Source organism: Rhipicephalus microplus, chromosome 2 (assembly GCF_043290135.1).
Source record: "Rhipicephalus microplus isolate Deutch F79 chromosome 2, USDA_Rmic, whole genome shotgun sequence".
NCBI lineage: Eukaryota > Metazoa > Arthropoda > Arachnida > Ixodida > Ixodidae > Rhipicephalus > Rhipicephalus microplus.
Genome location: NC_134701.1, coordinates 211,556,393 through 211,583,306, shown reverse-complemented (window position 1 = coordinate 211,583,306; position 26,914 = coordinate 211,556,393). Strand labels below are relative to the sequence as shown.

Sequence of the window (26,914 nt, the reverse complement as noted above, 5' to 3'; positions counted from 1 at the left end):
GGTAGACTAGTTTCTCCGCCATGAATTTTCGCGGACCTTTATGAACCGCTCGAATAGGTAAAAGACCTCTTGCAGTAAGAGATTGGGAGAGATAGAGAGAAAGGAGAGAGTCACAACACAGCATGCAACGTGAAGTACGCGGCTTTCATTTCAATGGCTTTCCGTGGACCCCAATTTGAGAACCACTATGGTGTACTTCACTGATCCACATACCTTTTTTCTTGTTGTGTTAATTAGAGTGCTTTGTTTGCATTTTCATAGTATAGATCATGCAGAACAAAATCTGTTCGCTGTGGTACATCTTCTGACTGTGTTTTCTCCAGCTTTTGTCTTGTAGATGAGAGCATGTGCTGCATGTACTGATTGTGAAGTCGCATGCTTCAGGCATGCTTGCGAAAGTGCCGTGAACTCTGCACTGAGAAATTTTTCTCTTCGTCTCGCTGTTGTGCTTCAGCACCTCTCCCTCGTTTTTTTATTGCGCACTGCAGATGTTCGCTTCAAGTTACGTCTTTAAAAACATTGCATTCTGTGCTGTTTATGATATGTTCTGGACATCAGAAGCTGAAGGAAGTGTTTTACCTTGTGCGCGATGAAAGTTATATTCGAGATAAAATTAGATTCAGGTATGCCAAGAATGACATTAAAACGTTTGTGATTTTTGTACGTGCAGAATGACTGCTGTTCAGTTTTGACAAGCATATGCAAAAAATTAGACAAGCGCCTTGCACGAGCAAAAAAAAAGAAGAGGCTAATGTATGACATGTTGACAGGATGTTTGAAACGAGGTGAAGGTATCACATCAGTTATAATTCTTGTCATTTACCAGCAAATTATGAAATTGAACCGTAGGCTAGCATGGTCATCAAGATGGCAATTTAATGTCTTTGCGGTGCTTTACTATATTGGCCTCAAAGGTGTAGTTTTGGGGTCCTAGGCAGCGGAAATTTCCCTCGATTGCCATTGAAAACTAGACAAGGATGCCTGCAGCTTTAGTAGAAGCATCATATTGCATGTTGGCATAACGTGTTGCTCTCTTTCTCTCCATACAGAAACCTGTGCAACCTACATACATTCCAGTGCGCGTGCTCAAGTGAGTGAGAAGTGGCGACCTGTCTGCAAAGAACAACAAACGGCTCTTTTTAACGTCCACGGAAGGTCACCAGTTCGATCGCTCAGACCGTTCCTAATATACAAGTCGTGCGGCTTGATACGAGAGCCAACCATGGGCACTACGGACTCTCTTCTCAAGCGACCGCTTCTTCTTCTTTCTTTTTGTTTTTTTGGACATTGTTCCGCAGGAGTGTCTCATTAAGCCCTCCGGACAATTTATCCACACGCGCGACCAGCCTGTGATGACCAAGTCAGCATTCCCATAATATTTTTGTTCCTTCTTGTTGGGAAAACATTCAACCCATGCCAGGAGTGTTTGAACGTTCTGTAGGCACGGGTCGGTGAGAGCCGAAGAACAATGACGAGAGTTCGGTTTCTTCGACAATCCTTTGTCAACGTGAGCCTATCGAGGCTGCATCAGTGCCGGCGATGGGCGTTGCGCCGGACGCACGCACTTGTCGTCACATCCGGCCGAAGGCAGGAACTTACGTCGGTGGAAAAGGTTAGCCAATGGGAAGGCAGCAACGAAAGCTTGTTGGGGCGAGCTGGTTTGTGAATGCTCAAATACGTTGTTGTGAATTGTGTGTTTGTGTGTGTTTTTATGTATTCACATTTTTTATACCGAATCGCCGATGTTTGTTTTATCCTTAGCTATGGTGTATATCTTTCACCGTGGTCATACTGTAGTGCGTAGATGAGCGGAGAATTTTTTAACATCGGGGCAACGATGTGTGAATGTCTAGTCGATGTCGTTTGCTAAAGGAAAGAAAAAAACTGAGAGATAAGTGGTGTCGTCTCTTCTGACTATGTTTAAAACATTGAGTTGCTTCCTTTTTTTTATTAAGTTTGTGTGTGCGCGTAATGCTTTTGGCATTCCGCGGTTATTGTTGTGAGAAGCGTTCTTCCCTGCGTGGGCTCGTGTAGGCGGGCCATAGGTATTGGCTGCATGACAAATACACAAACTGAGATTCTTGTATTTGACTTGTCACTTAATGTTGAATGTATATGCTATCGTTTTTTTTTTCCCTTCTCGTGATGTTTGCTTTTACGTTTTAAAAGGACCTTCTCTGTAGGGTGAAATTTTTTTCTCTTAAAACATAAACAAAAAATGTAAACGTACGTCCAACTGAAAAAAAAAAGGGGGGGGGGGGACATCGTGCTATTACGATTCACGTACTTTTTATATTGAAGTAGTGAGCGAAAACTAGTAAGTAAATTTGTGTCGTGCTACAGTGAAGCTTTTAAAGTTACTCGAGCACCCTAAATTAACCTGTGCTTATACGGCAACACCTGCCATTTTAAATGGCAAACATGTTCTCGAATGCTCTAAGATAGATAGCATCTATTTTACATGTAGACATGTCCCCTGAATGCAAAACGATACTGCTGTTACTCGTATTTTCTTATGCAAAGCTACGTTTCAACTAGGCACGCCGCAATCATCGGCTTACGTGAAACGCAACGTGAAGCATCGACAACTCCATTTGAGAATGAAACCTTGCACCTGCGGTTGTTTTTGCATGCTTCATGAATAATCTTAGTTATGGCATTTACCTACGGGTATGAAGTGACACAGCAGCAATGAGTGCACCTTTCCTTCTTTCTTTTTTCTACACCTTGAGCTTGAGTACCCAGCGATCAATTTATTATGCGTCGAAGAAGTGTTAACGTGTGCTCAGGAGAACTTGTTGCTTGCTGTGGATCACGTGGCACTTTTTTTTTCTTCATAAGTTCCCGTATGTAGTACATTAATCTTGCTCGTCGCAGACGCGCCTCTTATTTAGGCGGCAAGTGCTGCTTCGGCTTACCTATCTATATCTTTTGCGTTCAAAATATCACCGGTATTGCAGACTAAACTGGAAACTGATTCCATATTGGGAAGAAATATTTTTTCATGTATCATAATTAATGGCAGATGAGGACCTTGCACTCGCAACAGGGAATTCTTTATAGAATAAAAGGTTATTGTTGCGGCAAGTGGCGTATAATCTTGAAGTCGGGCGTATCATCGGTGAACCGCGGCCACTCATTGGCGTAGTACACCTGCACTAGAAAGGATTAGTGAACACGAGCCCACAACTACTTTATGGAAAATAAGGTCTCAATAAATTTTCAGAAGAATGTTGCAAGTCAGATCAGAAGGCTGTAGGGAAGGTTCAAAGGTATCTGTAATTTTCTTTTGAGAAGCAATGCTAGCGCAAGCGGCTCGTATGAATAGGCGAGAGTATTTTACGGGCGACGCATATTTGTATGCCTCGAGACAGAACTAGTAAGCGAGGGTTGAGAGTTATACCAATGGTTTGGATGTCACGCAGTAAAGCTGAGAAAACTGTTTTGCTTGATGCAAGAACTTTGCTGTCCATTCATGTGTTAGCACATTTTTCTTTTCGGCAAACTGCATTTTAGCCATCCAGGATCACGACGAACTTGAGTAGCCCAGTTGAGTAGAAAATCCTACTTGGCCCATCGTTTCCATCGTTTTCACAACCAGTCACCCGCTATACATATATCCGCTATACTTCGTACCGGAGCCTTGGCGTTGCACGCGTTTTCATGAAGGCGACACAGAACAACTTTAAGAACTCCCTCTGTTACTCTTTTTTTTTTTTGTCTGTAATGGAACGGGGTGTATATAGTTGCGGGCAGTATCCGTTTTCACTAACAACCTAAATGGTACAGGTTGACGACAGCTTCCTCCAAAATATCCGCAACGAATTATTCGAACAATGCAACATGTGAGCTAAACGAACATAGCGGAGCTTATCATCATCAACCTCTCACATGAGTACACCACTAGCGGGGATAGCTTTCATTTAAGCCCAATAGTCGTACGATAACTGCAGTTTATTCTAAATCGCCTATTGCGAAATGTTCCGCAACGACTTTCAATACGCTCAATGAAAGCCGTTGGGTCATATTGTTACGCAGAGCCAGCCTCTCGGTACATACCACTTAAAGCCTTCTTGCGGACCTGTGCTCACCTTGAACAAGAGCTTGTGTCTGGCGTTCAGCCCAGGCGGAGATTATTGCCAAAATTATTGGGACACCTTCCGTCAGGACGTTGTCTTGAACTTGAGCAACATCATTGTTAAGCTATAGTGCATGTGCTCCATGCATCTTGCCGCTAGATCCAATGCTTCCAGAGCAATTTTTGTGGTGAAGCCCTAGATTTTATGCTTTCAAGTAATATTCCAGTTCGTCGTTTTTTTTCTCTTCCTTAATATGTTCGTTACGCGTCTTTTTTTTTGTTTTTGTAAAGGTTTGACGCAGGCATACACGCACCCTATTCTACACGCATCTGAATCACTGTCATTATCATCTCAACAGTTCAGTGCACGCATCTGGTACGCGGTCTTCTACGCATCAGCGTCAATGTTTGCAAGAAGTCTTGATTATTTTGCGTGTGCGTTCTTTTTCAACAGTTATCTCGCTTTAGGTTTCCCGTCATGCGAGAGGGCGAGCGTTGTACGCGATTGCTGCATGAAAATAGAGATTAACCCCGTCCAGAACCTCCAGATCTTATCGCGCTTCAGTGATTTGCTAAACTTTTATATACCGAGCAACATTCATGATCTATGTTATTCCAATGTTCCTCTTCTGCCAAGAAAGTTCTTGCGCATCTCTGTTGTGAACTTCGCTTAACAAGACGGGAAATAAGCAACAAAAAAAAGTTGCAAAGTGCAAGTCGGGGTACAATGGGTAGCGTTGAAAGCATACAACATTCATGATATGGGATTCATACAAGCATCCCTACTGAACATTCGATCTTAAAATTTAACAGTGCCTTGTCGCCCTTTTCGGGTTTACAACCCATCGTCACAGCCTGCATGCGCGCATTCTTAAATAAGCTTGTTCTTGTTATCATGTGTGGTTTCGTATTGTGCAACTTTGTATTGTGCAGCTCGCATTTTTTAGCTCTGACCGATACGGTTGCTGCTTGCCTTGTGTGTTTGTCTCCGCGAGTTTGCTGCCAAAACGTTCATATACATAGGTGCGAGGGGCATTCTTAAACGCTATACTCCCACGTATAGCCGCATGCTAGTCCCATGCGTCGAAGTGTCCAATGACCAAGTGCCTCGGTGAGGTGAAACTCGTGTAAGTTGTGATCAGCGCGTGCCGTGTATTGGAGCATGCAATGAACCAGCCACATGCGAGCATGCCAGTTAGAGAAGTACTTTGACTGTTCTGCTGCTTATCTCGAACATATACTCTACTCTGTCCAATGGGGTACAGTACCGCGATGAAGGTACCTAAAGAGTTTTCCGAGTGGTGCCTTATCTTAAAAGCGAATGTTCATTTACTTGAACTGTTCTCTTTTGCAACGAAAAAGGCTGCTTTGACTCTGTTTGGCACGTACCGTACTTTCGTACAAGATATATTTACCTGGAGTGAATAAAGATGTAGTTGTGTACATGATGTCTGTACATATGTAATACATATATCGGTGGCCTATACTTATGGCTTATTTTACCCAGAAGTTATTTTTTTTTTCGGTAAAATGTACGATGTGCGCTCGTGCCCTTCTCGGTTACGGTGAGGAGCATGCGAAAGCTTCAATCGATGAGGGTGTTAATCATAACCCCCTTAATTTGACAAGAAGGTTAATTAATACATGAAGCTTAAATTGTTTCAGTTATGCATATCGAATAACGCAACGAGATACGTGCCATGAAGAGTCAATCATCTCCGGTGTATCTTGATCGTCTTTATCCCTAAAGAGGTAGCGGAAGCCCATGAATACACGAACACGGCTGTAAGCGAATGTCATAGTCTTCCGTTAATGTGCATAATACTTGGTTTTTCGCCCATTAAGTATTTTTATATGTCAAGTATATATACATGCATCTTGTCATTGGCACTGCCTCAGTGTGATGTCTGCTCTCGAGTAGAGCAATTTTGTTACATCATTTGTGTGCTGTCTCGGACCTGAATTAAAACATGTGCTCAAGATTTCACCGTGCGTTTTTTTTTCTTAAATCCTAAATGTGCCATAAGTCTCTGTTGTAATAAGTCTGTCAATTGTGGGAGGCGACCGCGTCTCCTCAGTCACGGCCCAGGGAAACTGTGGCTGCCACGTTTAAAAACGTCTAGCAGCGTCCAGCCGAGCCACCGGCACTCGAGGGTTGACTTGCAGTGCGAGGACACAACGACAACACAAAAGACGAAATACTGCGCTGACGACCCAGCACAGGGTATAGTGTTTTACACTATTGCACAGTGTGTCGTCCTTCTTGTAGTAGTAAGTGGTTCCTGAAGGAAAGGAAAAAGGAGCTAATTTCTGTCGCCCTTGTAGGCAATATGGGTAAGCTTCTTGTATGGGACGGGCGTAAAAAATAGTAGGAGGAGAAAGATCTACAAGACGGAACACTCGCCGCACACGAATGAAGAAAAATGAGAGAAGAGATAGAAAAGATGGGCGACACGGTCGAAGGAGTTCGAGGACGGGCCACCGATCGGCGAGAGCTACAGGGCATCAGGAGATCGCGGACGGCTCGCCGATTGGCGAGAGCTACGCTGGCGTTGGAGATCGCTGGTGACACAACCGTTGAGCACGGAACTCAGCAAGTCTTTATATGGTTTTGTCATTGTGTCCTCGTGGTGCATGACTACTCTATACGTGACTGCATGACGCACTTCGTGCCCTCTCTCTCCACGTCAGCGTCCTTTTGGGGCCGACTATAGAACATGCAGTATTTTCTTCACAAACGACATTCACGACGCCGGGTACAACTTCAGCGCGTATCGGTGCCGGTGGCTGTACACACTCTTTGAGTGGCGACGGCTCCCCTTCTTAATGTGAAACAGATTATTGAGGATGAGCGTTAAGAAAGTCAACTCACCATCTTGGCTCTGCGGAGGCGGTGGCCTACAAAGATGGGGAAAACCAGAACTAGAACTGCTGAGGTGAACGGCTGCGAAGGGGCATCTTTTTGATGAACGTGAAAGCATTAAATGGCACATAAAGAGAGAATTGTCGCATTATGACATACCGTAATCATGGAAGACCTTCTCGAGATAGCAATTATCGCGTCAAACGTTTTATAACGTGAGGCCACTACCTGATGACGTCATAAGACGTAGTGAGATGATGTGACTTGATGACGTGACGTGACGACGAGGATGTGACTGCGTGATGATGGGACCTGGCAACGTCACGTCAAACAGTACACTTACTTCTGCTCGCTTCATCGCATTGTCTTCATGCACGGCCCAAATCGTGTGTGTGTGTGTGTGTGTGTGTGTGTGTGTGTGTGTGTGTGTGTGTTCCCGCCACGAAAAACACGACCAACTAGAAGCTACCAGCATCGCTGAAAAAAAAAAAGGCGCCAGAATCCACTTAACGCTGATTGTTTAAGTTTGCACGTGTAGCGTTGCTCAATGTCCAGGGATCCCAATATGATTCCGCTAACAGGATTCCCCTATTCGCTGCACCCATGACGAAAAGCATGAGAAGGTAAATACTAAAGTAGGGTAGATATTTATACGCTTCTTTCAGGTTTTCCGAGAACTCTAGTCAAGATGACACTTCGCACTCCTCGGTGCTTGCCGTAGATAATAAATCTCTGTTACACTTGATGTCCGGTTTGTGGTGTAATGGAACATTTATGACGTCACTATAACTGTAACCAATGCGGCTTTCGCAAACATGACACTGGCATCCGGTCCTACCACACCACGTGGTTGTACAAAACCGCATCTGACCCATCATATTACTATGTTGTCGACAAGGCACCGCCTCTGGTAATGTAGGAGTTGAACTTCGGTCGGTCGATCAGGTAGCTTGCGAAACGCTATTCTAGTTATTACCAAATTGTAGGCGTTCCAGTTCTTCGGCTACCGATGCATCGGTCACGCGGGTGCAGCGTATCAACTCTTGGTCTGGTAATGAGAAGCAAACAAAGACTAGTAAAATAAATCAAGAAATAATGCCAGGACTGTTGTGTTAGTTTCAGTACAATTTATGTACATGTACAAAGACGCCGTAGCCGAGTGTGCTTGTTGTAGACTCAACACCGACCTTTAGAACACGTGGCTGGCGTGGCAAGACCCATCAGGAAGCATATAGCGCGTGTATTACATGGAGTCGTATGTAGTGTGCGTGAATATTCGCTACGCGGCGCTATATATGTTCCATCATCTTAACATTCCGTTTTGCCGTAGCACGTAGAGATCTTCCCAATCGACGAGAAAGCGCCGTACCTCGTAGATATCAGCATCGACTGGTTCAGATGTGGGTGCAGCTGCTTGACTAAGAGATGGCATGTTTTTCTTGCACTGCACCTATACATGCGTTAGCGTAGCTGAAAAAGGAATGTTTTGCCGACGGGCCGCCCCTTTCGATGGACAGCTTCTAATGACATATATACACCAGAGGTGGGCAAATGATGTACGAGTCATGCACTACGTGCTGTCGGCGACAAAAGTGCTAATGTAGGACACAAAGTTTGTGAAAAAGCTGTACGAACGCTTAGCCTGAGAACATTTCCAGGAATTCAAAGTTTGAGCCCGTAAGCTATTAAAGGTCACCATAATCTGTGTGGTCCATGCTGTCTGGCCTATTGGTTATGTGCCACCAGAATTCGCTAAACCTGGTCCACTAAAACGAATATGGCAGCAGTTAGTACAACATGAGGAAATGGGAAAGGCGGCGGCGGCGGCGGCGAGAAGACCCCGGAGCGATGGAAAGCCCACACCTACAAGCACGTGATCTACGAGAGCGACGAACGCTTTTAGTTTCTGCGCGCGTTTCTGTCTCGGAAGTTTGGACAACCGCGTCGTGTTTGTGACTGTCTGTGGTTCAACTGGAACCTCCGCGCTGAGAATCAACTTAGAAGTAACCCAGCTTCACCTCTCTAAAGCTAGCAACGACCCAAAAGCAACCAAGACAAAGCCGTCATCACCTAGCCAAGGTTTATAGAAGCAAATCAGAAGCAAGTAGATTAGTCTTCAATATCGTCTAGTTTCGCTGTTTCAAAAATACCGCTCGCTTTGATCCTCTCGGTATGATCAAGCCAAGTGCAGTTTTGACCAATCTATTTTCCAGCGTACACTCGTTCTCTCCATTTCCCCTTTGTATTTAGGGTCCATTTCTCACCCCCAAAGTGTAGGGTGGCAAACCACTTACCCTTTCCTATCTTTCAGCTCCCTCTCTGCACATATATGTACTATATGTACCAAATCAGAAGCGCCATGTTTTAACATTGCAGCAATACTCATCTTCTGTGTAGCCAATGCCTTTTGTCTCCGGGGGTGCACCCGGCTAAAAAAAAAAAATAAGAGACGGGATATAGACTTGACGGTTCTACCTCCTCGTATAGTTGTGAGAACAATGGCTCAGAACGAAGCCGTACACAACAACGCTGTGCCTGCTCCCCACGACGGGGGCGAATACGAGGGGTGTGCGCAAGTCAACGTTTATACTATCACCTACTTTGTTTTGTGCTGTTACAACTGAGGACACGCAGACTTAACCCAAAACACAGCGCTAACTTCTCACAATACATACGAGTAGCAGCTGGTAGATTTTTATTCATTGCCGGAAGTTAGTGGCTGTGTTTTATGAAATGTCTTTAAATGCCCTTCACTGTGTCCTCTCTTCTGTTTGGGCTACTACAAAGTAGAGAACGTCGTATATATCAACGAATACATGCAGCGCACTTTTAGAGTTTACTATCAGCCCATCACTATGTATTGCAAAAATTGTTCAAATAGTTCAACATTAGCCGTTAACATCGTTCTTCGTTATCAGCAATGTGTACCGATCGTAAAGCTTCGCTAGCGCCTAATATAATCATGTGATATATGGGTATCATTTCTTTTATATTAGCTCTGAATTCTATATGCGGAACTGGTGACGTCCGCGAAAAACTCCTAGCCAACACATGACAGAGCACTGGCTTTCATTGTGGATATATATCTGGGAGAAAATTGATGACGTATCACAGGTAACCAAGTCGTGTATATAAGGTAGTGCTAATCGGGATAAGTATTGTATTACGCGAGGCTGAATGCAGCAAAAAATATATCAATGATTAACACTCGATCTGCCTCATATATTGACTTAGTGAAGAGGGTAGGGGCGCTGCGATAACCTCCCCCGCCCCCTTCACCTGATAAGGATTGAACCCCCACACGCCATATCTTCGAGTACAATGGATTACACTGAAAATTCTAAAATGGGGCCAGCTATGCAGCGAGACAGACAGACAAAACGTTTTTCGTTGAATAGGCGTCCGTCATAGGTGAACGGTACGGCTTCAGCTCTCCCATAGTAGAGTACCTCGTATTCTAAATCGCTAAAAACTTTTTCTAAACACACTGAAAGTTCTAAAAGGCGGCCAGCTATATAGGGAGCGTTTGACCAGAATATTTTTCTCTCTTTAGTTTATGAATCGATGCGTACACGTGAGACAAGGCAGCTAGAACACATGTTAAGTTACGCTCACAGCTGCCGCCGTGGTACACATCATAGAAGGGTATACAAAGAATAGCAATGCTGTGTTTCATGCGCACTCCTTAGCAACTTATGTTAGCTGCAGGGAACGCCCCTCGCACGAAACTAGCTTAAGTTGTTGTAGACACCGCGAATGCCTTCTCGTCGTCCATGACACTGTCTACGCTTTTTTTTTTCTGGGGTGAACCGCATTACGCTAATGATGTCCCTTGCTGGATGAGCTTCTATGCCATTTGACATTCGCATGAGTGGATATCTGTTCTGTAGAAGTAGAACCACAGTAATGATTACTCCGCTGTCCAGATCAAACAAATATCAGCCTTCGCGGAGTGATAGGTATTTAGGAAATGGACCGCATTACTTCGATTACGTTGCCCTGCGGTCCTCACGATGTGAGTGCACGCCACAGAGTTGACCGACACTGGAAACGCGTACTTCGGAAATGCGGCCCCTCTCCCGGCCGCCAGTATACTTCTCAACAGTGTCCCGCACATGTCGGCTGTTCGGCGGTTCACCGACAACCAGGCGAAGCCGCACGAGAAGATGACTGACGACGAGGACGAGCAGGAGCACAGCTTCGGCACGCTGAACCGCGAGTTCGCCGAACGCTGCACCGCGCACGGATTCAATCGCATCGCGTCCACTCGACGGCTGCGCCGCTTGCTGTGGGCCGTCATCGTGGTCGTGGCCGTGGGCGGATTCCTCTACCACATCAGCTTCCTGACCAGCAACTACTTCTCGTACCCGATCATGACGGCCACCGAAGAAGTGCACGCCGAAGAGCTGCACTTCCCAGCCATAACCGTGTGTAATCTGAACCTGCTCCGCAAGAGCAGCTTCGACGACTACCTCAAGGACATCGCGGTGAAGGCGGGCTACCCCACCACTGGTTTCACGACGACCCCTTGGCCGGATGGAGCAGTCCCGAGGGCGGCTCACGGAAAGACTCGGGACATGTTCTCGCGCACGACAAAAGGTTACTCCAACAACGGTGGAAACAGAGGCGGTAGCGGAGATGAGGACGACGGTGAGCTGTGCTACAAGACGGTCGACGAGTTCCTAAAGAGCAGCCGTACCATGGACCTGAGCGACATGTGGATGAACTTCATCGCCACCAAGGACCAGCTGCATAAATTTGGCCACCAGGCCAACGACCTTGTCGTGCAGTGCACGTACAACGCACGCAACTGCTTCGACGAGAGGTGAACCTGTTTCTTTGCTTAGAGTTTCCTTTTAAGCCTTATGGTCGTTCGTGACTTCGATAACATTATGGAAGCACACCACCTAAAGATGGAAGCACACCAACTCTACCAATCGTCCGTTCTGATTCGATACCATTACTCGTGCTTATGCATCAACTTAAATTAAGAGGTGTCCACAAGCAGCTTGATGAAAACTGTCGCCTTCCGTTTTTTTTTTTTTTACAATGGACGAAACTCTTTCACTTTGTTATCATTCTGTTCATTCCATTCACTAAGGGCAGCCTTGGTACACCGCGCTTAAGAGAAAACGTGGATTCGACGCTCTATTACAAGTTTTTTTAATAAAGCCCGCATCTCTTTCTCTTTTTATTCTTTTTGAAGCTCTCATGTGAAAAGGAGACGTAGTGTTATCAATCGAAATCACTTAAGCGGTAAGGAATGGCGTCAGATATTTGTCGCTGATCCAGTAATGGACTCATTTGCAGCCATTCCATCCTGCGTGTCGAACCGTACCCTTCACCTCGATACGGACTCTGCCAGACGATACGCTTGGCCAACGAATCCATGCGAAAAGTCCGGAAGACGGGCCCCACTTTAGGTGAGAGCTTTGGCGGGTATACGGGTCTGCTGTACACACATGACTGTCAACTTGCCAACTTAGATCCAAAACAAGAAAGAAGGGGATGACATTTCCCCAATATTTCAAAGCTTACACCTGACCCCACACGCGTATTTACTTGTATTATTAGCGACGTTTTACTTTCACACGGTAACAAACAATATTGACCCACATGAACAGCAAACAGTGACACGGGACACTTCATTTTTAGATCGCTATTTACTTCAGTGACTTTGAAAAATAAAGTACCCTTGCCAGTTTCACCTTCTTTCAGAATTACTGTACAGAAACTGGCTCTAAACAAGCGAACCCTTGTGGCACTCCATTTATCGTTTAACTACTCCCTATAGAAGGTTCTGATGCTGGCGAGCGATATTTTTGGTGAACAGGATTCGTATCGCGTAACTTTTGACGCGATATTACTGAAGGTGTAAGACTATCAATCCCAACTTTGACATCACGCATAATTTAAGAGATTTGGCGGGGTAACATATATGCATGTCAAGTACCCCACAGTCGTATGTGATCTGACTAACTGTATATCTCGTGTTTCCCTGTTCAGAGGTTTCTGCTGCTTTGCCAGGAGAGTTATGAAGACATTTTCTCACTTTTTTTCTTTTTTCCGTCATTTGTAGCTAAGTATCTTGCTGTCGCGGTGCCTCTTGACATCTGCACCGCGGGTGACATCGTACTTGCACGCTAATTAATATTGTATGGCGCTTTGTGGTTATGCTAAACTTGCCTCTGTAAAGGTTTCTTTTTGTATGAAGGTCACCGCACTATCGCTTGTGATTTTTATTACAAATTAACAAATTTCAGTAATATGCCGCTCAAGATCAGTGAATTCGTACAGAATTATAGGGCACCCTTTATGCGAATAAACAAAATGCATAGGCGCAGTTCTCTTTGCAACAAAAGGGGGCCATTAAGGTAATTTAACTGAAGCACTAATTTATTTTGCTCCAGCTCGAGAATTGTGAAAGCGTTTGATGATTCACTACTAGACCGGTGAAGTTAACAATGTTCGGTGGGCTTCAAATTGCAGGATGTAAGCCGTTCAATATTCAGTACAAATTCTACAATCAGGATCTTCAAGAAATATAACGTGCGGTCCTTATCTATACTGCGATCGCCGCATCCACTTTGTTGTAAATCAATCATCTGACGAAATCTATGTGCAACTCAGGTTGTGAAAGTTGCATTATGTTCTTGGTTCGCGACCTTACCATGTCGGAAACTCGCACTGCGTGACGTTTGGCTGCGTCCATAACGTTTGTATAATGTACGAATGTAGCATAATATGAGTTTAGCAACGTAATGTAGGAGTATAAAGGACATAATCGCAGGTACACATGGACCTTTATTGTTCGAGGGGTTGCGGAAAACTCATAGACATCAATCACAATACGCGAAGTATAGACGTTTGTTTACATTACCGCTATTGTTTGGTTTCTAACGGTTGTTTCGAAGAAAGTGTTGGTGGTGGAATTTTTTAAGGCTATACTTCATGGAGTGAGTCATGCTGGTGAAGTTACCTGTTCTCCCCTAGGTGAGTGTGGTATGTCCCGGTCACGTTTCTCGCAGGAATGCGTTTAACACTGAACATCGAGCGCAGCGAGTACCTGGACATAATCTCGCCCGAGTTCGGAACTCGGATTCTGATTCATCCACTCGGCACTCTGCCCAGCCTTGAACGCGGCGGCATAACACTCACTCCCGGAAGCAAGAGCTACATCAGCATCAGAATGGTACGAATGTTGCGCTTGCTTGCCGTCAAACTGACGTTCAATTCCTCTTCGATCCTGCATTTTTTTTTTGTTCCCAATATGGACGGCAAACCAGATCAACGTCTGACTCTCCTTTGTAGTTTTTGGCATCATTGAAGTGAAGTGAAGTTTATTTCCTTTCATACAAAGGAGGAAGCCGGGGCTAAAGACTGGAGTGCCTGACAAAGGCCTCGGCTCTATTGTACAGTCTGGCGACAGTTAACAAAACAATATAACTACATACATGACATAATAAATAGATAAATCAGCTACACTTGCAAGTACAAAAAAATAAACTGTTCGTAAGCATATATATAGCAGTGGAAATTTTATACCGAACAGAGACCAGAGCCGAGTAAATATTTCTAAGTTTCCTTTTTAAACATTTTAGTTAAAATATCAAAATTAACATTTGTAGACATTTTATTTATAGCTACAGTAACCTCATAGGTTATTTTTCTTTGTCATAGTACGCGTCTTAGCGAACCGCAGGCTTTGTTTTCGAAGATGGTATGTATCATTAGTCAAAGTATTGCTTTGAGTATGTAAATGATTGAATTTAATATGCTGCAACAGAGCAACAGACGAAAAAAAAAGACTTGATTCACTTTAATCAAAGCATACTGACGAAACAATGGCGAAGTGGGAAGATCCTGGGTACTGTCTCATCCCTGACTAAGGCTAGGGCGTCCTCGCTAAAGGCGCAGTGTCGATGGGTGTTCGAAGCGTGAAGATCTCCCCGCTCGCGGAGTCAGCAATCTCTTCATCGAGTTGTCATCGGAATCTCTCCAACACTATTTCTTTTAAAGTGTCCCAATCAGAGTTAGAATACACAAGTATACGATGACACGTACGTTGTCCAATGTTATTACCGTTACATTCGCTCAACTAGCAATTAGATTCGCATACCGTAGGTTTCGGCTCGTTTCATACAGACGTGGGAAATAAGCTATACACTGTCCCGTCGCTGATGGTGACATAGATGCGGAGAGAAATCCCACTGCTAGTGTCCCCTCCTCTCTCACCTTGGCCAACTACTCAGACTCGTTCGTTCACTCTAGTAGTGACGGAGCGGCATGGCTTCCCCGTATGCGGTATTCTATGCAGCGCAAGATCGAGAGGCTGCCCGAACCATATCGCGGATGCAGCAAGAGTTTCAACGACAGCAGGATCACGCCGTACCTCCGCGAAGTCGGCCTTGACGACCTGCTTCAGCGATCCATCTACACGTTTGACGTGAGCGAGCGCTTCGCCATCTCATCTCTCTATTGTCAGTGAACAAAGGAAGATGCGCATTCATTTATTCGAGGGGCTAGTTTTATTTATTAGGCACAAACAAATGAATCTACAGGAGAGTTAGGCCAGAAAAAGTGTAGTAGCCATCAAATGCTGCCCTTATTTGTAGTGTTTATAGAATTAAATTGGATCAATTGAACTGAAGTGGATAAAAAAATTACCATTTCTATTGATGGGACACGAACCCACAAGCTTTTCAAGGCATACCTATAGTTTAATGCTTACCTTGTCCACTTTAGACGCAGCAGGGTGTTTTTATATGTACGTATGGCCGCACAAGTCTCTGTTGCGCCGCATAGTATAGCCGAAACTTTTTTAGAATATTGTATAAAAAAGCTATTAGAAATGTTGGTAGAACTTTTCACATTGGTAAAAAATATATAAAACGCAGTTCAAATATATGACAGTCTTATCAAGTGTTTAAGATATTCTACGTAGTGAGGCACGTAAATATAGGCAGTATCGTTTGCAATAAGCATACCCCTGTTAATCGAATACTCGCACGATCGATTATCCAAGTATAGCCTCGAAGCGAGTTTTCACAACGACAGTGATCACATTAGGGTCAAAGTTCTGGATGTGATAAGGCTTGCTACGTTGCATGTACATGAAGGCCTGCTGTTTTCAGTTTCTATTTATTTATTAGCATCTCGTGCGCTTTCTCTTCGGTATCGTTTAGGATTTATGATCTGTGTTTCTTGCAGTTTTGCCAAACACTCTGTCGTGAAGCGGCACTGCTTCGTACGTGTGGTTGCCTCGACGAACTGTCGACTTCAGGACGGGTCTCTTGCGACCTATGCAACGTCACTCAGGGTGAATTCTGCTGAATATATGTCTCTGTTCGCACGTAACGCAAGCTTCAGAACGTCTGAAATCTTAAAAGTGTCGATAAATGAGAAACAGGAGCTTGTGATCCTCCTCCGAGACATAGAGTCATGCAACCGTGGCACATATTTACGCGGTCACAAGTAAACCACGTTTAGTTACAAGAATTTGCTGCGACTTGGTGATTTGTAATGGTTTGTAATGTTTTCAGTAGAAATAAATTGGGGCAAGCCCTGATGGCCTCAAGCAATAGAGACTTGTATGCTTGTCACCTACGGGTGCTTTAAAGACGTTGCGCCACGTTAAAATAGAGGAGAACCAAGAAAAGACAATACAAGGTCTCCAACCTGGCGTTGTTTCCGTCTTTTGTTGGTTCTACAATTTAACCCCTCACCGCGTCCTATTTCAAGTAACGACGCACCAACTGGCCCAACCTATAGCGTACCTGAGGGTACCTTTCTTGTTGGAGACGTCTCCGTGAGGTGTTCCCAAGGAGGCGATGGCTGTTGTCCGTCGTCATCATAGGTGAATTTCGTCCATCGAGTTTCTCCCGATGACGTCAAACATTTTTCTGATTACCGTGAAGAGGAGCGTGGGCACATTTCGATTGCTTACGGTGCACTATAGTACATAACGTATACCACATAACCACGTAGACGTGTAGTAGCAGTTCACCATACCTCACCTAGTTTCGAGTTGGTCTTTCCGAGTGATGCATTCGAGCGAGCAGTTGATGTCGTACACTTGCTCACAGCTCGTTGCCGGACACGATACCTGCGGTCCTACACGTCGTCCAGCGGAGGCCAGCAGTGCAAGGCGCTTTGCCTTCCAGAATGCGTGTAAGTCAATCGTAGCGCTTGTTTCAGTCTCACATTTTCGTGCTCACATGCGATGGTGGTGTTATGCTGTAGACACGATCTTCATTAGGAGAATATAGAGTTCGTATAGTTTTACAATCAGGCAGCGTGTCTCAGTGGTTTACCGGGTGAGTGCTTAATAAAATTAGGCTTTTATGAGTCCGCTGTGTTGCTTAAACTTCGGTTCCCACCGTGCGCAGGAATTTGCGGGGCTGATACGGTCATTACGGAAATTTTCAAACAAGAATCCTACGTAAGTGATGATGATGTGTGTGGGCAGTATCTCGATACCACTAACGACGGCGGCGCTATTCATGCACTTTAGTTAGGTTTATTATTTGCATTACAATGCACCGTGTCATGGCAGAGTGGCTCAACCCGAGAAAATGTCTCAATTGCAGTGTATATATACTTGAAATCGTGTCTGGTGCATATGGATAATATGAGGATATTTAAAAAGATAGAAATGTCATTTTTCAGTAGCCGTCGAATAATTGTCACCACGAAGCGGTGAATCCAGTGAAAGGGTTCGAAGGCTAGTAAGCGATAGAAAGGACATTCTCCCAATGTCAAACAATGTTGAAGATGACAGCACGTACGGTAGAAATGTGGGAATTTACAAAAACCCCATTCCGGCCGTGAGCAGCACTCATCTTTATTTTTCTTTTATTGTAGTTATTATAAGCGTATTTAAATACACAATTAGAGAATAAGTAAGCCAAGGCCACCTCTACAAGCACATGATAGCCCGTCTTACAAAGAAAAAAAGTTTAAAAAAAGACAGTTTTCTCAAAACGTACTAATGGTGTGCATTTCATAAGCAGAAGATGGCAGTCTGGTTAGAACTCTGTGCGATATCTCGTACCGTCCTATGCCCCTCCAGGGACAATCTGCATCGCGTGATGCATGCTTGACTACACACTTGTTCTAGTACAGCGTAAGTATTACTTATGTTGTATTCCAGTGGCAGATTGCGAGCGCTGGGCTGGATGGCGAATGGAGCGCGCAGATCCGAGTGGGATTGCTCTCGCACATTTGCGAGTGGACGGGAGTTGTTGGTGAGCGGAAATCCAGCGAGGGAGGACGAGAGGGTGCGAGGGAGTGCAAAGCGTTTTCCGAACATCCATCGGTGATTGGATGAAAGGCGGGCGGACAGAATACGTCACTTAAACTTCCGCTCAAATCCGCCGATTTCGGTGGAGCAAGAATTCTTGCTCCACGGAGCGATCCGTGATCTGCGGTTGCTCTCAATCTGCCATTGGAACACACAATTCACGCTCCCATTCTGCCATTGGAATGCGATTGCTCCGCTTAGAGCATAAAAACTTGATCTGGATCTGCCATTGGAATGCAACATCATACAAAAACAGTACGAAGAACGGTTCAGCGTTTTGTGCTAATTTTCGCTTGTGTCATATTTGTCTTGCCTTTGTTGAGTTTCTTATCCGCTGCTCAGTTCCATTACGCTTCGTCATGGCACGGGCTGATTGGTTTTCCTATTATCTGTCGCTTTCCAGCAGTTTCACTCGCATATCAGGATATGCAGCTGACGCTGTGCGTTCTTCTACAGGGAAGTGCGGTACGACCTGACCACCTCCCAATCGGAGTGGCCCAACTTCCGGCAGCAGGCGTGGGCCGTCAAACGGTGGCCGCTGCTGAACAAAAGGTTACAGGACGCCGGCGTCCGCTGGCAGGAGGTGCTCAACACCACCGACGACCGAGTGTTCATGGACGATCTGATGGCCTTCAGGTGAGCCGGGCCAATGAACTCCGGCTAAGAAGTGAAATTAATGCTGTGAGAAAATTAAGACTTCGCCCATATATGTAATGAAAGTGTGTAAGCAACAACGATATAAGAGAAAAAAACAAAAGTATTTTAACTCTTTTGGGGGGTGAGGGTGGGAGAGGGCGCGAGCACTAACTAGCCAAGTATATGACTTTCTTTCAAGAGACTCATGAGCTCTCTTTGTAGACTGTTATACTATCTTTAAATGGAGTCGTGAGGTCCAAAAGAGAGTAAACGTGTCTCTTTAAAGAAAGTCATGTACACAGCGAGTCAGGGTTTAAATAATTGTAACGCGTTCTCGTTTTATTTTTATTCTTTTGCGAGTGAGTCTTTTAAAGCAAGAGATAAAACGTCGGGCGTCCGCAAAAAATCCTCCGTACTCTTGCTTATCACTTGCCCTTGCTTATCCAGCCGTGCCCACCGACGGAGACATAACGCACAACTGCCGCGCAGTTTTTCCCGGCCTAGCGCGAGCCGGTTACGAGCGACAAAAGGCCCGCGCTTCTACCGTGGGATTCTACAGCCAGCTTTGCACGTTGGTTCTGGCACCGTAGTTTCGACATTCTCGCATGATCTGTTACAGGCTGTGGTTGAACTCTGTCTATACGCAGAGGAAGGACCTGGCACCAGCCAGAACGGCCACGCTAAGCCCTTAAAATATAAACCAGCTTCACTGTTTGTTAAGCTTTATGCGTCTAGCGTAAACCTCACCCCCCCTTACTTTTTTTTTCTTTAGGTTGATGGAGGTAGTGTTGATGGAGGACAGTGATGGAGGACAGGTCGATGGAGGACAGTGTGTTGATGGAGGACAGTGCTGTATATGAGTAAAGCGAGGTTAATACTGACAGGGGTGCGTATGATATACGCGCACGGGTCAGCAAAAGTGAATGGATGGGTTGCTTGGAACGTACACGGAGCACGAAACAAAGCGCGAACGGGACGACACAAGAAAGTGGCAGTAAAAGTGCCCAATACTGTGGCCCTACGTACGCTCAGAAAAGCAGTCGATAGCTTTTCTAATTCAATAATGTTATTTTGAAAGTACACCGTCACAGCATATTCACTGCCCGAACTGGCTGAGCGACGAAGTCTTCATACGACCTTCTGATTGGCTCTACTGGTTTTGCTGACGATGCCCATTAACGTTATGGGCTGCAAGAAATTTAGAAGTTCTTTTTTTTTTCCACCAACAGCATTTTTTCTGCTTTTTTTATGACTGTGAAAAAACCTGCGTAATTCAACATAATTCGTTACATTCAAAATGACTACCATACTTAGTTATCGTTTTCTTGTACCCCCTGCCCCTTTATTTCCCTCTTTTTTTTGTTGTTGTTGTTGTTGTAGTTGGCTTACTGTCATTAAGAGAAAAGAGGCTGCAATCTGAAATTACCTGCGACCTACAATGCTGCAAATCAAAAATCTACAGAACATGCTCTGTTGTATGTCATGCGTAAATTCTTTCTAAAAAGTTCAAGAAAACGGAGACAGGGTATAGCCAGTGCTATGCAGCTGCTAATTTATGCAGCCAGTGCCAGGGCCAGCCGGTGCCATACGCTACCATTCATCAATGGTAACACAATATCAAAGCCAGCACCTAGCTCTTATTAGGAAACCATAGCTCTTACAAGGAAACCGACTTCTAAATCATTGATGCCACTGTAGTGACATTTAAACAAACATTGAGTGTTTTTTTTTTGTTTTTTTAAGACCAGTGTTGTTGGCAGCATCGCTCAAAGACAATAGATCAGCGGGGCCATCATTTTGAACCACTTGAATATAGCTGCCTGAAAAAATATATTACTGAAAAGAATGAATGAATGTTTTATTTAGTGTCTGAGATTGTTTGTCTTTTACCATTACAGGAGCAATTTCATGAGGGTGCACATATACATTCAGGAAATGAACTACCTCTCAGTTCGCGACCTCCCTGCATACCCTGTAAGTGAATGCGCCTCTTTTATTTTCCTGTGCTGCACGCCGACGTATTGTGGGGTTTTGGTAGAGGCCGGGACAACCGATACGGTCATAAGCAAGGCCACCGAGATGACTGTGCACATTGAGACGCCGCCTGGTATCAGTATCTCGTTAAATGGTCAGCCGTAAGGTCATGCCACTTCCGAGATAAAGAGATACAAAAGGAAAAAAACTCCCGTGCAATTATCAGTTGAAATTATCAGTTGAAACCTCATGGGGGAGCTAGTTAGGTGATGCGAGAGTAAAGAGCTTTGTTGTTAGATAACTCGACCTTCTCTGTAACTTTGTTCTCTGGTGTCGTCGTCACGAAGTCTTCCTTACTTTTAGATTTTGTCAATGTCTTACTAACGCTAACAAGAAAAAAGAAGAAAAAGACATGGTTGATTTCTCTGTCGTAGAAATCAGTATAACACGAACGTAAAACGTATCCTTACAGAAAATTGGCAGATCTTACGTACAGTGGGAATCGATGATATGCGAAGCACGAATGAGGAAGGTTAATATGCCACTTCAAAATCAGCACAACGTTACGAGCTTTAGGTGACTTATACCGTACATGACTTCCATGCCATGATTATCATATTTGGGCGTGTCAATTACCTTTGTCGTCCATTCACGTCACATATTAAATTTGGTATATGTGGAACTAGTAAAACGGCTGCGAGCACGCTATGAGCATGGCATGTAGTCATGTTGCTACATGACACGCATCTCATGATTATCATGTTTGCACCAGTCACATACCTTCGTTGTCCATTCACGTCCGTTATACCAGATTTGGTATATGTGAAGCTAGCTAAACGGCCGTGAGCGCATCATGAGCATGGCATGTACTCATGTTATTACATGGCACGCATATCATGATTTTCATGTTAGGTTCTGTCGCTTGTGTTCACCATGCAAGTCATGTGATACCATACCAGTTTTGCAACATTTCATGTGAACAAAACCACCGCTGTAGCAGCAAGACCATGAAATGGAAATCATGACATTCATGACATACATGTTATAATTTTTATTTTATGACTAGTTAGTTATGCTCGTCATACAGTAATGTTATGGCGTACCAATTTTGGTATCGATAACATTATTGAAACGGCCAGGAGAGCTAAAAGTCGTAGATAGATAGATAGATAGATAGATAGATAGATAGATAGATAGATAGATAGATAGATAGATAGATAGATAGATAGATAGATAGATAGATAGATAGATATATAGATAGATAGATAGATAGATAGATAGATAGATAGATAGATAGATAGATAGATAGATAGATAGATAGATAGATAGATAGATAGATAGATAGATAGATAGATAGATAGATAGATAGATAGATACGGTCTAAGTCGCCGAAGTTCGCTAAGAAATGCCTCGCATTTATAATTGAATGTTTATTGTACTATCAGCGTCAAATAAAACCTGAACAGCGGCGATTCGTTGCCACGGTATAGTGCGCACCGCCCACTCATCACCATGGACAGGCACGCCTACATGCGCAGAGCTGCCGGACAGGATGCGCGCGCCTGTCAATGGTGATAACTGAACGGCGCGCACCATATATACCACTCCGAAGGCTGGCCGCTGTTGTGGTTTCATTTGGCGCCATTTGACGTATCAGAGTGTGCACAAGAGTTTGGAAGCTATTGCACCGTTTAACGTGGATGCACCCACGTTGACGCTTTGTGATGCATCTCCATCCCGACGACTAACGTCCATGATCAATTATTGATTTGATTGATATGTGGGGTTTAACATCCCAAAACCACCATATGATTATGAGAGACGCAGTAGTGAAGGGCTCCGCAAATTCAGACCACCTGGGGTTCTTTAACTTGCACCAAATATGAGCACACGGGCTTACAGCATTTCCGCCTCCATCGGAAATGCAGCCGCCGCAGCCGGGATTCGAGCCCGCGACCATGGGTCAGCAGCCGAGTACCTTAGCAGCTAGACCACCGCGGCGGAGCATGATCAATTATTGAACAAACCTTTGTGGTATTAACGGTGAAAGCGTAAACAATGAAAGCTGTTTAATAACCAGAGGAATGTCGCTGGTTGGGCGCAGAACTTGGCCTAAGGTCGCCATCCCGCACCATGTTAACGAGTTATTTAACACTATGGCTGGACTAGAAGGAAACGCAGCGCGCGTCCTGTCTTCTTTCTAGCCCGGCTGCGACATTTCTTATGTGATTCTTAAAGAAAAAAGAAGAGAAAAGTGAGCCCCGTAGCTGTCTGCATCAGAGTGCGACTCCTCAACAGTAGCTCATGAGGGATGGAAGTAAGGAGGGATTAAAAGGATAGGATTAACAGGTAAATTGATAGGGAGAGGAAGGAGAGAGCGAGGCGCAGTGACAGCGAACGACAGAAAACGACGGAAGTAAAGAAGATATAGGAAAGGAGGACGCGGTCGCAGGAGTCCGAGGACGGGGCACCACTCGGCGAGAGCTCTTGTCGGTGTCAGGATATGGCGTAGGGCAAGCCCAGTCGGCCAGAGCTGCGCTGTCGTCGGAGATCGCGGGGGCACAACCGGTTGGCACAAAATCCAGAGAGCGAGTCCCTGCGACATTCCTTGTGGTCAGTATAAGTGGTAAACGTGGTGTTATAGCCAGGTGAGACAGGCGCGAGTTGCAGGGTTGTTTTAAATATGAATTAATGCCAAGAGCCAGGCCAATTATTGTGCAGAGGTTGCCATCTCACGGCGTGTCAATTCACTGACAGAATCACACTTATGTTCTAAACGCACCAAATGGGACGCATTCGTAGAAACGACACGTTGCAGGAGCTTATCGCGGAGGCCACGGTCATGATGCTTATTTCGATTTCCCGCTCCCAGACGCCACCCCACCCCGCTGTGAGAGAAAAGTGTTAGGGATAGGCGCGTTTCTAAACATTCCAGAATGTGTGAACCGTGGTGCAGTAGATAGCAAGCCCGGCATCTTTTGTCGAGGAACGGGGGGTCGTGAGTTCGGCTCCCGCTGATGAAACTTTTTTTCTTGCCATCTGGTCATGTTCATTTTCACGATGTCATTTCCGAGACTGAAATACGCCATTGAAGTCTTGATGGACCCTATAGCGTGAAACACTTGGCTGTGGCGGCTGCATTTTCGATGGCGGCGAAAATGCTGCAGACCCGTGTTTTCAGATTTGGGCGCACATTAATGAACCCCAGGTGGTCCAAATTTCCGGAGCCCTCCATTACGGCGTCGCTGGTTTTTGGGACGTTAAATCCCACATATCAATCAACCGTTATCTTCCGAGTTGAAAAACATTTCTTTGGGACAATAGTAGTTTCATTGGAATCACCATTTGAGATGTGCTCGGTGCGACAACTTAATCATATACTTGATCAGTAACTCTTTCTGACCACCTCGTATATTCTGGTATTGCAGTAAAAGTGCGCGAGTTTTTATACGTAGAAACTTGTGTGTGATTGGTTGTTAGTCAAACTCATACTGGGCGTGGTGTACGGTGATACGGTGGCCAGGCACAAGCGCCGTACGCGGCGTAGCTTATGGGCCATGCGAATGCGCACTGTTGCGCTGCGCTGCGCGCATCTTCTTCGTCGCTCACTCGAACTTCTCTTTTTCAAGAATGATCATGTTTTCAACATAACCTGCTAGTCAAAATCAGGTAGGGCAGCTGCCTCGCAAGGCTTTATCCACCTGCAATGTACAACGTCCTCATCCTCCCGGGCTGCCTGAGAAACCAAATAAAAGATTATTTTTTGTTACGTTTTACACATTGAAGGTGTGCCAGCTATAAGGGTATCGGTTGCCCTTCTGCCATTTTGCTCTTGCAGCTGCCACAGCTGTTTGCTGACCTGGGCGGATGCTTGGGCCTCTACATTGGCGTGTCAGCCATCACCATATTCGAGTTCCTGGAGCACGTCGTCATTCTCGTGGTCCACGTGTGCGAGAAGTACTGCGGCTGCTGCAAGAAGAGGCGCGCCTCGCAGCGTCTCAAGTCCGAAGGGACGTACCCGCCGGATGGTGGCGAGAAGGCCGCCGAGTACGGAGGCCAGCAGCAGCGCAAGCCTTGGTCCTTCCTAATCCGAGACCGGGAGTACCCCGTGCTGGGCAGGCCTCCGTCGCGCTCACCCCTCTTCCGCACCTTGTACTCCAGCGCGAGGGATTACGCCGGAGCTCCCACAAAAAGGCCGCTTCATCTCGGTTACACCATTCCGCAGCACGTGGACAACGATGGCGGCTTTTTCGGCAGGCGTTACCAAACGTAAGCAGCAGTGCCAGACGGCTCAGTGGCATTGGGACTCCATATTTGCGACGCTCGGGAGTTCGTTCTAATTCTGGTCAGGTATTGAACCCTGTTTAGTATGATGACTGAGACAGCTCCCGATTTAGAGAAAATTGAATTCCAAAACCTGATGGAATATTCGAGGAAGTCAGCAATGGCTGCCGAATTGAACGCACATGGAACGCGACTAGACGTCCTATGGAAGCAAACACTGCCCATTTCCGCCCTAATACCGGAAGTTGTTTAGTAAGCTGCCTGTTTTGGCACGCAGCAATTCCCTCTTTTCACAGTCAAGCTGTCTTATTGCCTACTCTGTGCTATTGTCAACGTAGTAGCAGTAGAAGTAGTAGTAGTTACTACTACTACTACTACTACTACTAGTAGTAGTAGTAGTAGTAGTAGTAGTAGTAGTAGTAGTAGCGTTGGGCATTATGAAAGTCATATCGCATGGAAGAGGAGGGATAAAAAAAGCAAATCAGACGTAAGTGATGATCGCTGGCTTGCAAATTGCTTGTACCGAAAGTCATAATCCTCCTTGAGTCCTCGCCGCCTGGTATTTCTTAAATTCAGGTCATGTAACTGGATGATTTTTTTTTGTCTGATTTCAGAAAGAAGGACTCTGTGCTGTCCAGGGTACGGAGCCATCACAGCGACGAATCGAGGGAACGTATTAGACCTCGTATACTCTGACATTCTGTCGCTCCGTGAAAATTAGCCGTCATGTAGGGCACCCGCACTTCTGGAAACCATTTACACTAGCCCTTGATGTAGCAATTACAAGAGGGCGTTACACGGGCCTGAAGTATGGCAACAAACACTCTCGTCATTGAAGTCCACACATAGCCTGTCTTTGTGGCATTGTCGCCGCAATTCTTCCCTCGCCGTAGTTCTTCCACTTCCTGTTTTTACTAAGCAATTTCAGAGGTTGTCGATCATGCTTAAACTGTTCACCTCGGTCTTGCACATGAGTAATTGTTTAGACATGGAATAGAATGAAAAAAAAAAACTTTATTTTAGTCCTGCAGGCCGTTTGCAAAATTTTGCGCCCTTTGAATATTGCAATTACCAGAGCCGTTTTTGTAATGTGACCAACTCGTGTTTGCATTGCTCATATACACTACACTACTTACCAGTTTTTATTATTGGCAACACCTTAATCCTCATCGCATGAGCCACCAGCGAGTCGATTTTGTACAACGTGAGTGGCTGCGAGAACACGCACGCTAATCCGGCCCCTGGATTTGTAACCAATATGCTATGACATGCGACACGCAGTGGTCACCACCGATTCGTCTAGGAGGTAGATTACTTTTGGCTGATCACTTTTAGCGGACGCTGCTCGCCCATACCAGCAGCTCAGTGCTCACTGCTTAAAGTATACCCTGGACACATGGGAATGATCCCCTCATCTATGAGAAATCTCAATTAACTGTAGCGAACTAGCTGCCGCCTAGTGCAGCTGGGACCTATTACACGGCAAATGCTGTCCTTGGTTTTCGTCTGTGGAGAATAGTCCTGTGACACCCAGCTTCAAAAATTTGAAAATTTAGTATACGCATACTGGCAAATAAAATTCATTTCCTTTAAAGAAAGCATCTCTTTTTGCATCGGCAACCCCGAGAGTGTTGCATCAAGTGCTCGACAATATTTGGTATAAGTCTGGGCTCAAAACCACGGACTAAGCCACTTTGCGGTCGGTACGAAAGCCGAAAAAAAAATCCGTTGCTTGGTACAAATAATATCGCTCTCAGTTCGGTGTGGAGTTAGTTTC

General features: G+C 45.1%; 2 protein-coding genes across 3 annotated transcripts in view; both read left to right on the top strand.

Moving 5' to 3' along the window:
• Positions 1–6,065, top strand: part of LOC119169572 (protein croquemort-like) — a 114,165-nt gene extending 108,100 nt beyond the window's left edge. For both annotated transcript variants that reach the window (XM_075875487.1, XM_075875484.1), the window contains one exon: positions 1,050–6,065. Coding sequence is in view for 1 of the 2 variants with exons in the window: in XM_075875484.1 (XP_075731599.1) it covers positions 1,050–1,094 (45 nt within the window). In the remaining variant the exon portion in view is untranslated. The remainder of the gene's footprint in view (positions 1–1,049) is intronic.
• Positions 6,066–10,300: 4,235 nt separating this feature from the next.
• On the top strand, positions 10,301–26,735 carry LOC119169573 (acid-sensing ion channel 4-A-like). Its single transcript, XM_075875544.1, has 12 exons — positions 10,301–11,423; positions 11,467–11,540; positions 11,585–11,766; positions 12,252–12,364; positions 13,970–14,133; positions 15,259–15,387; positions 16,152–16,260; positions 17,027–17,111; positions 18,700–18,879; positions 20,778–20,853; positions 24,692–25,122; positions 25,752–26,735. The coding sequence occupies exons 1-12, from the start codon at positions 11,057–11,059 to the stop codon at positions 25,831–25,833; spliced, it is 1,992 nt and encodes a 663-aa protein (XP_075731659.1). The 5' UTR covers positions 10,301–11,056; the 3' UTR covers positions 25,834–26,735.
• The last annotated feature ends 179 nt before the right edge of the window (positions 26,736–26,914 follow it).

What these genes read in the sequence shown, in the direction of transcription:
- LOC119169573 (XM_075875544.1), top strand. Translation starts at nt 11,057, where the DNA reads ATGTCGGCTGTTCGGCGGTTCACCGACAACCAGGCGAAGCCGCACGAG. An exon ending in CGCAACTGCTTCGACGAGAG is followed by an intron (nt 11,767 to 12,251) that starts GTGAACCTGTTT and finishes ACTCATTTGCAG; the next exon opens with CCATTCCATCCTGCGTGTCG. An exon ending in GACGATCTGATGGCCTTCAG is followed by an intron (nt 18,880 to 20,777) that starts GTGAGCCGGGCC and finishes TTACCATTACAG; the next exon opens with GAGCAATTTCATGAGGGTGC.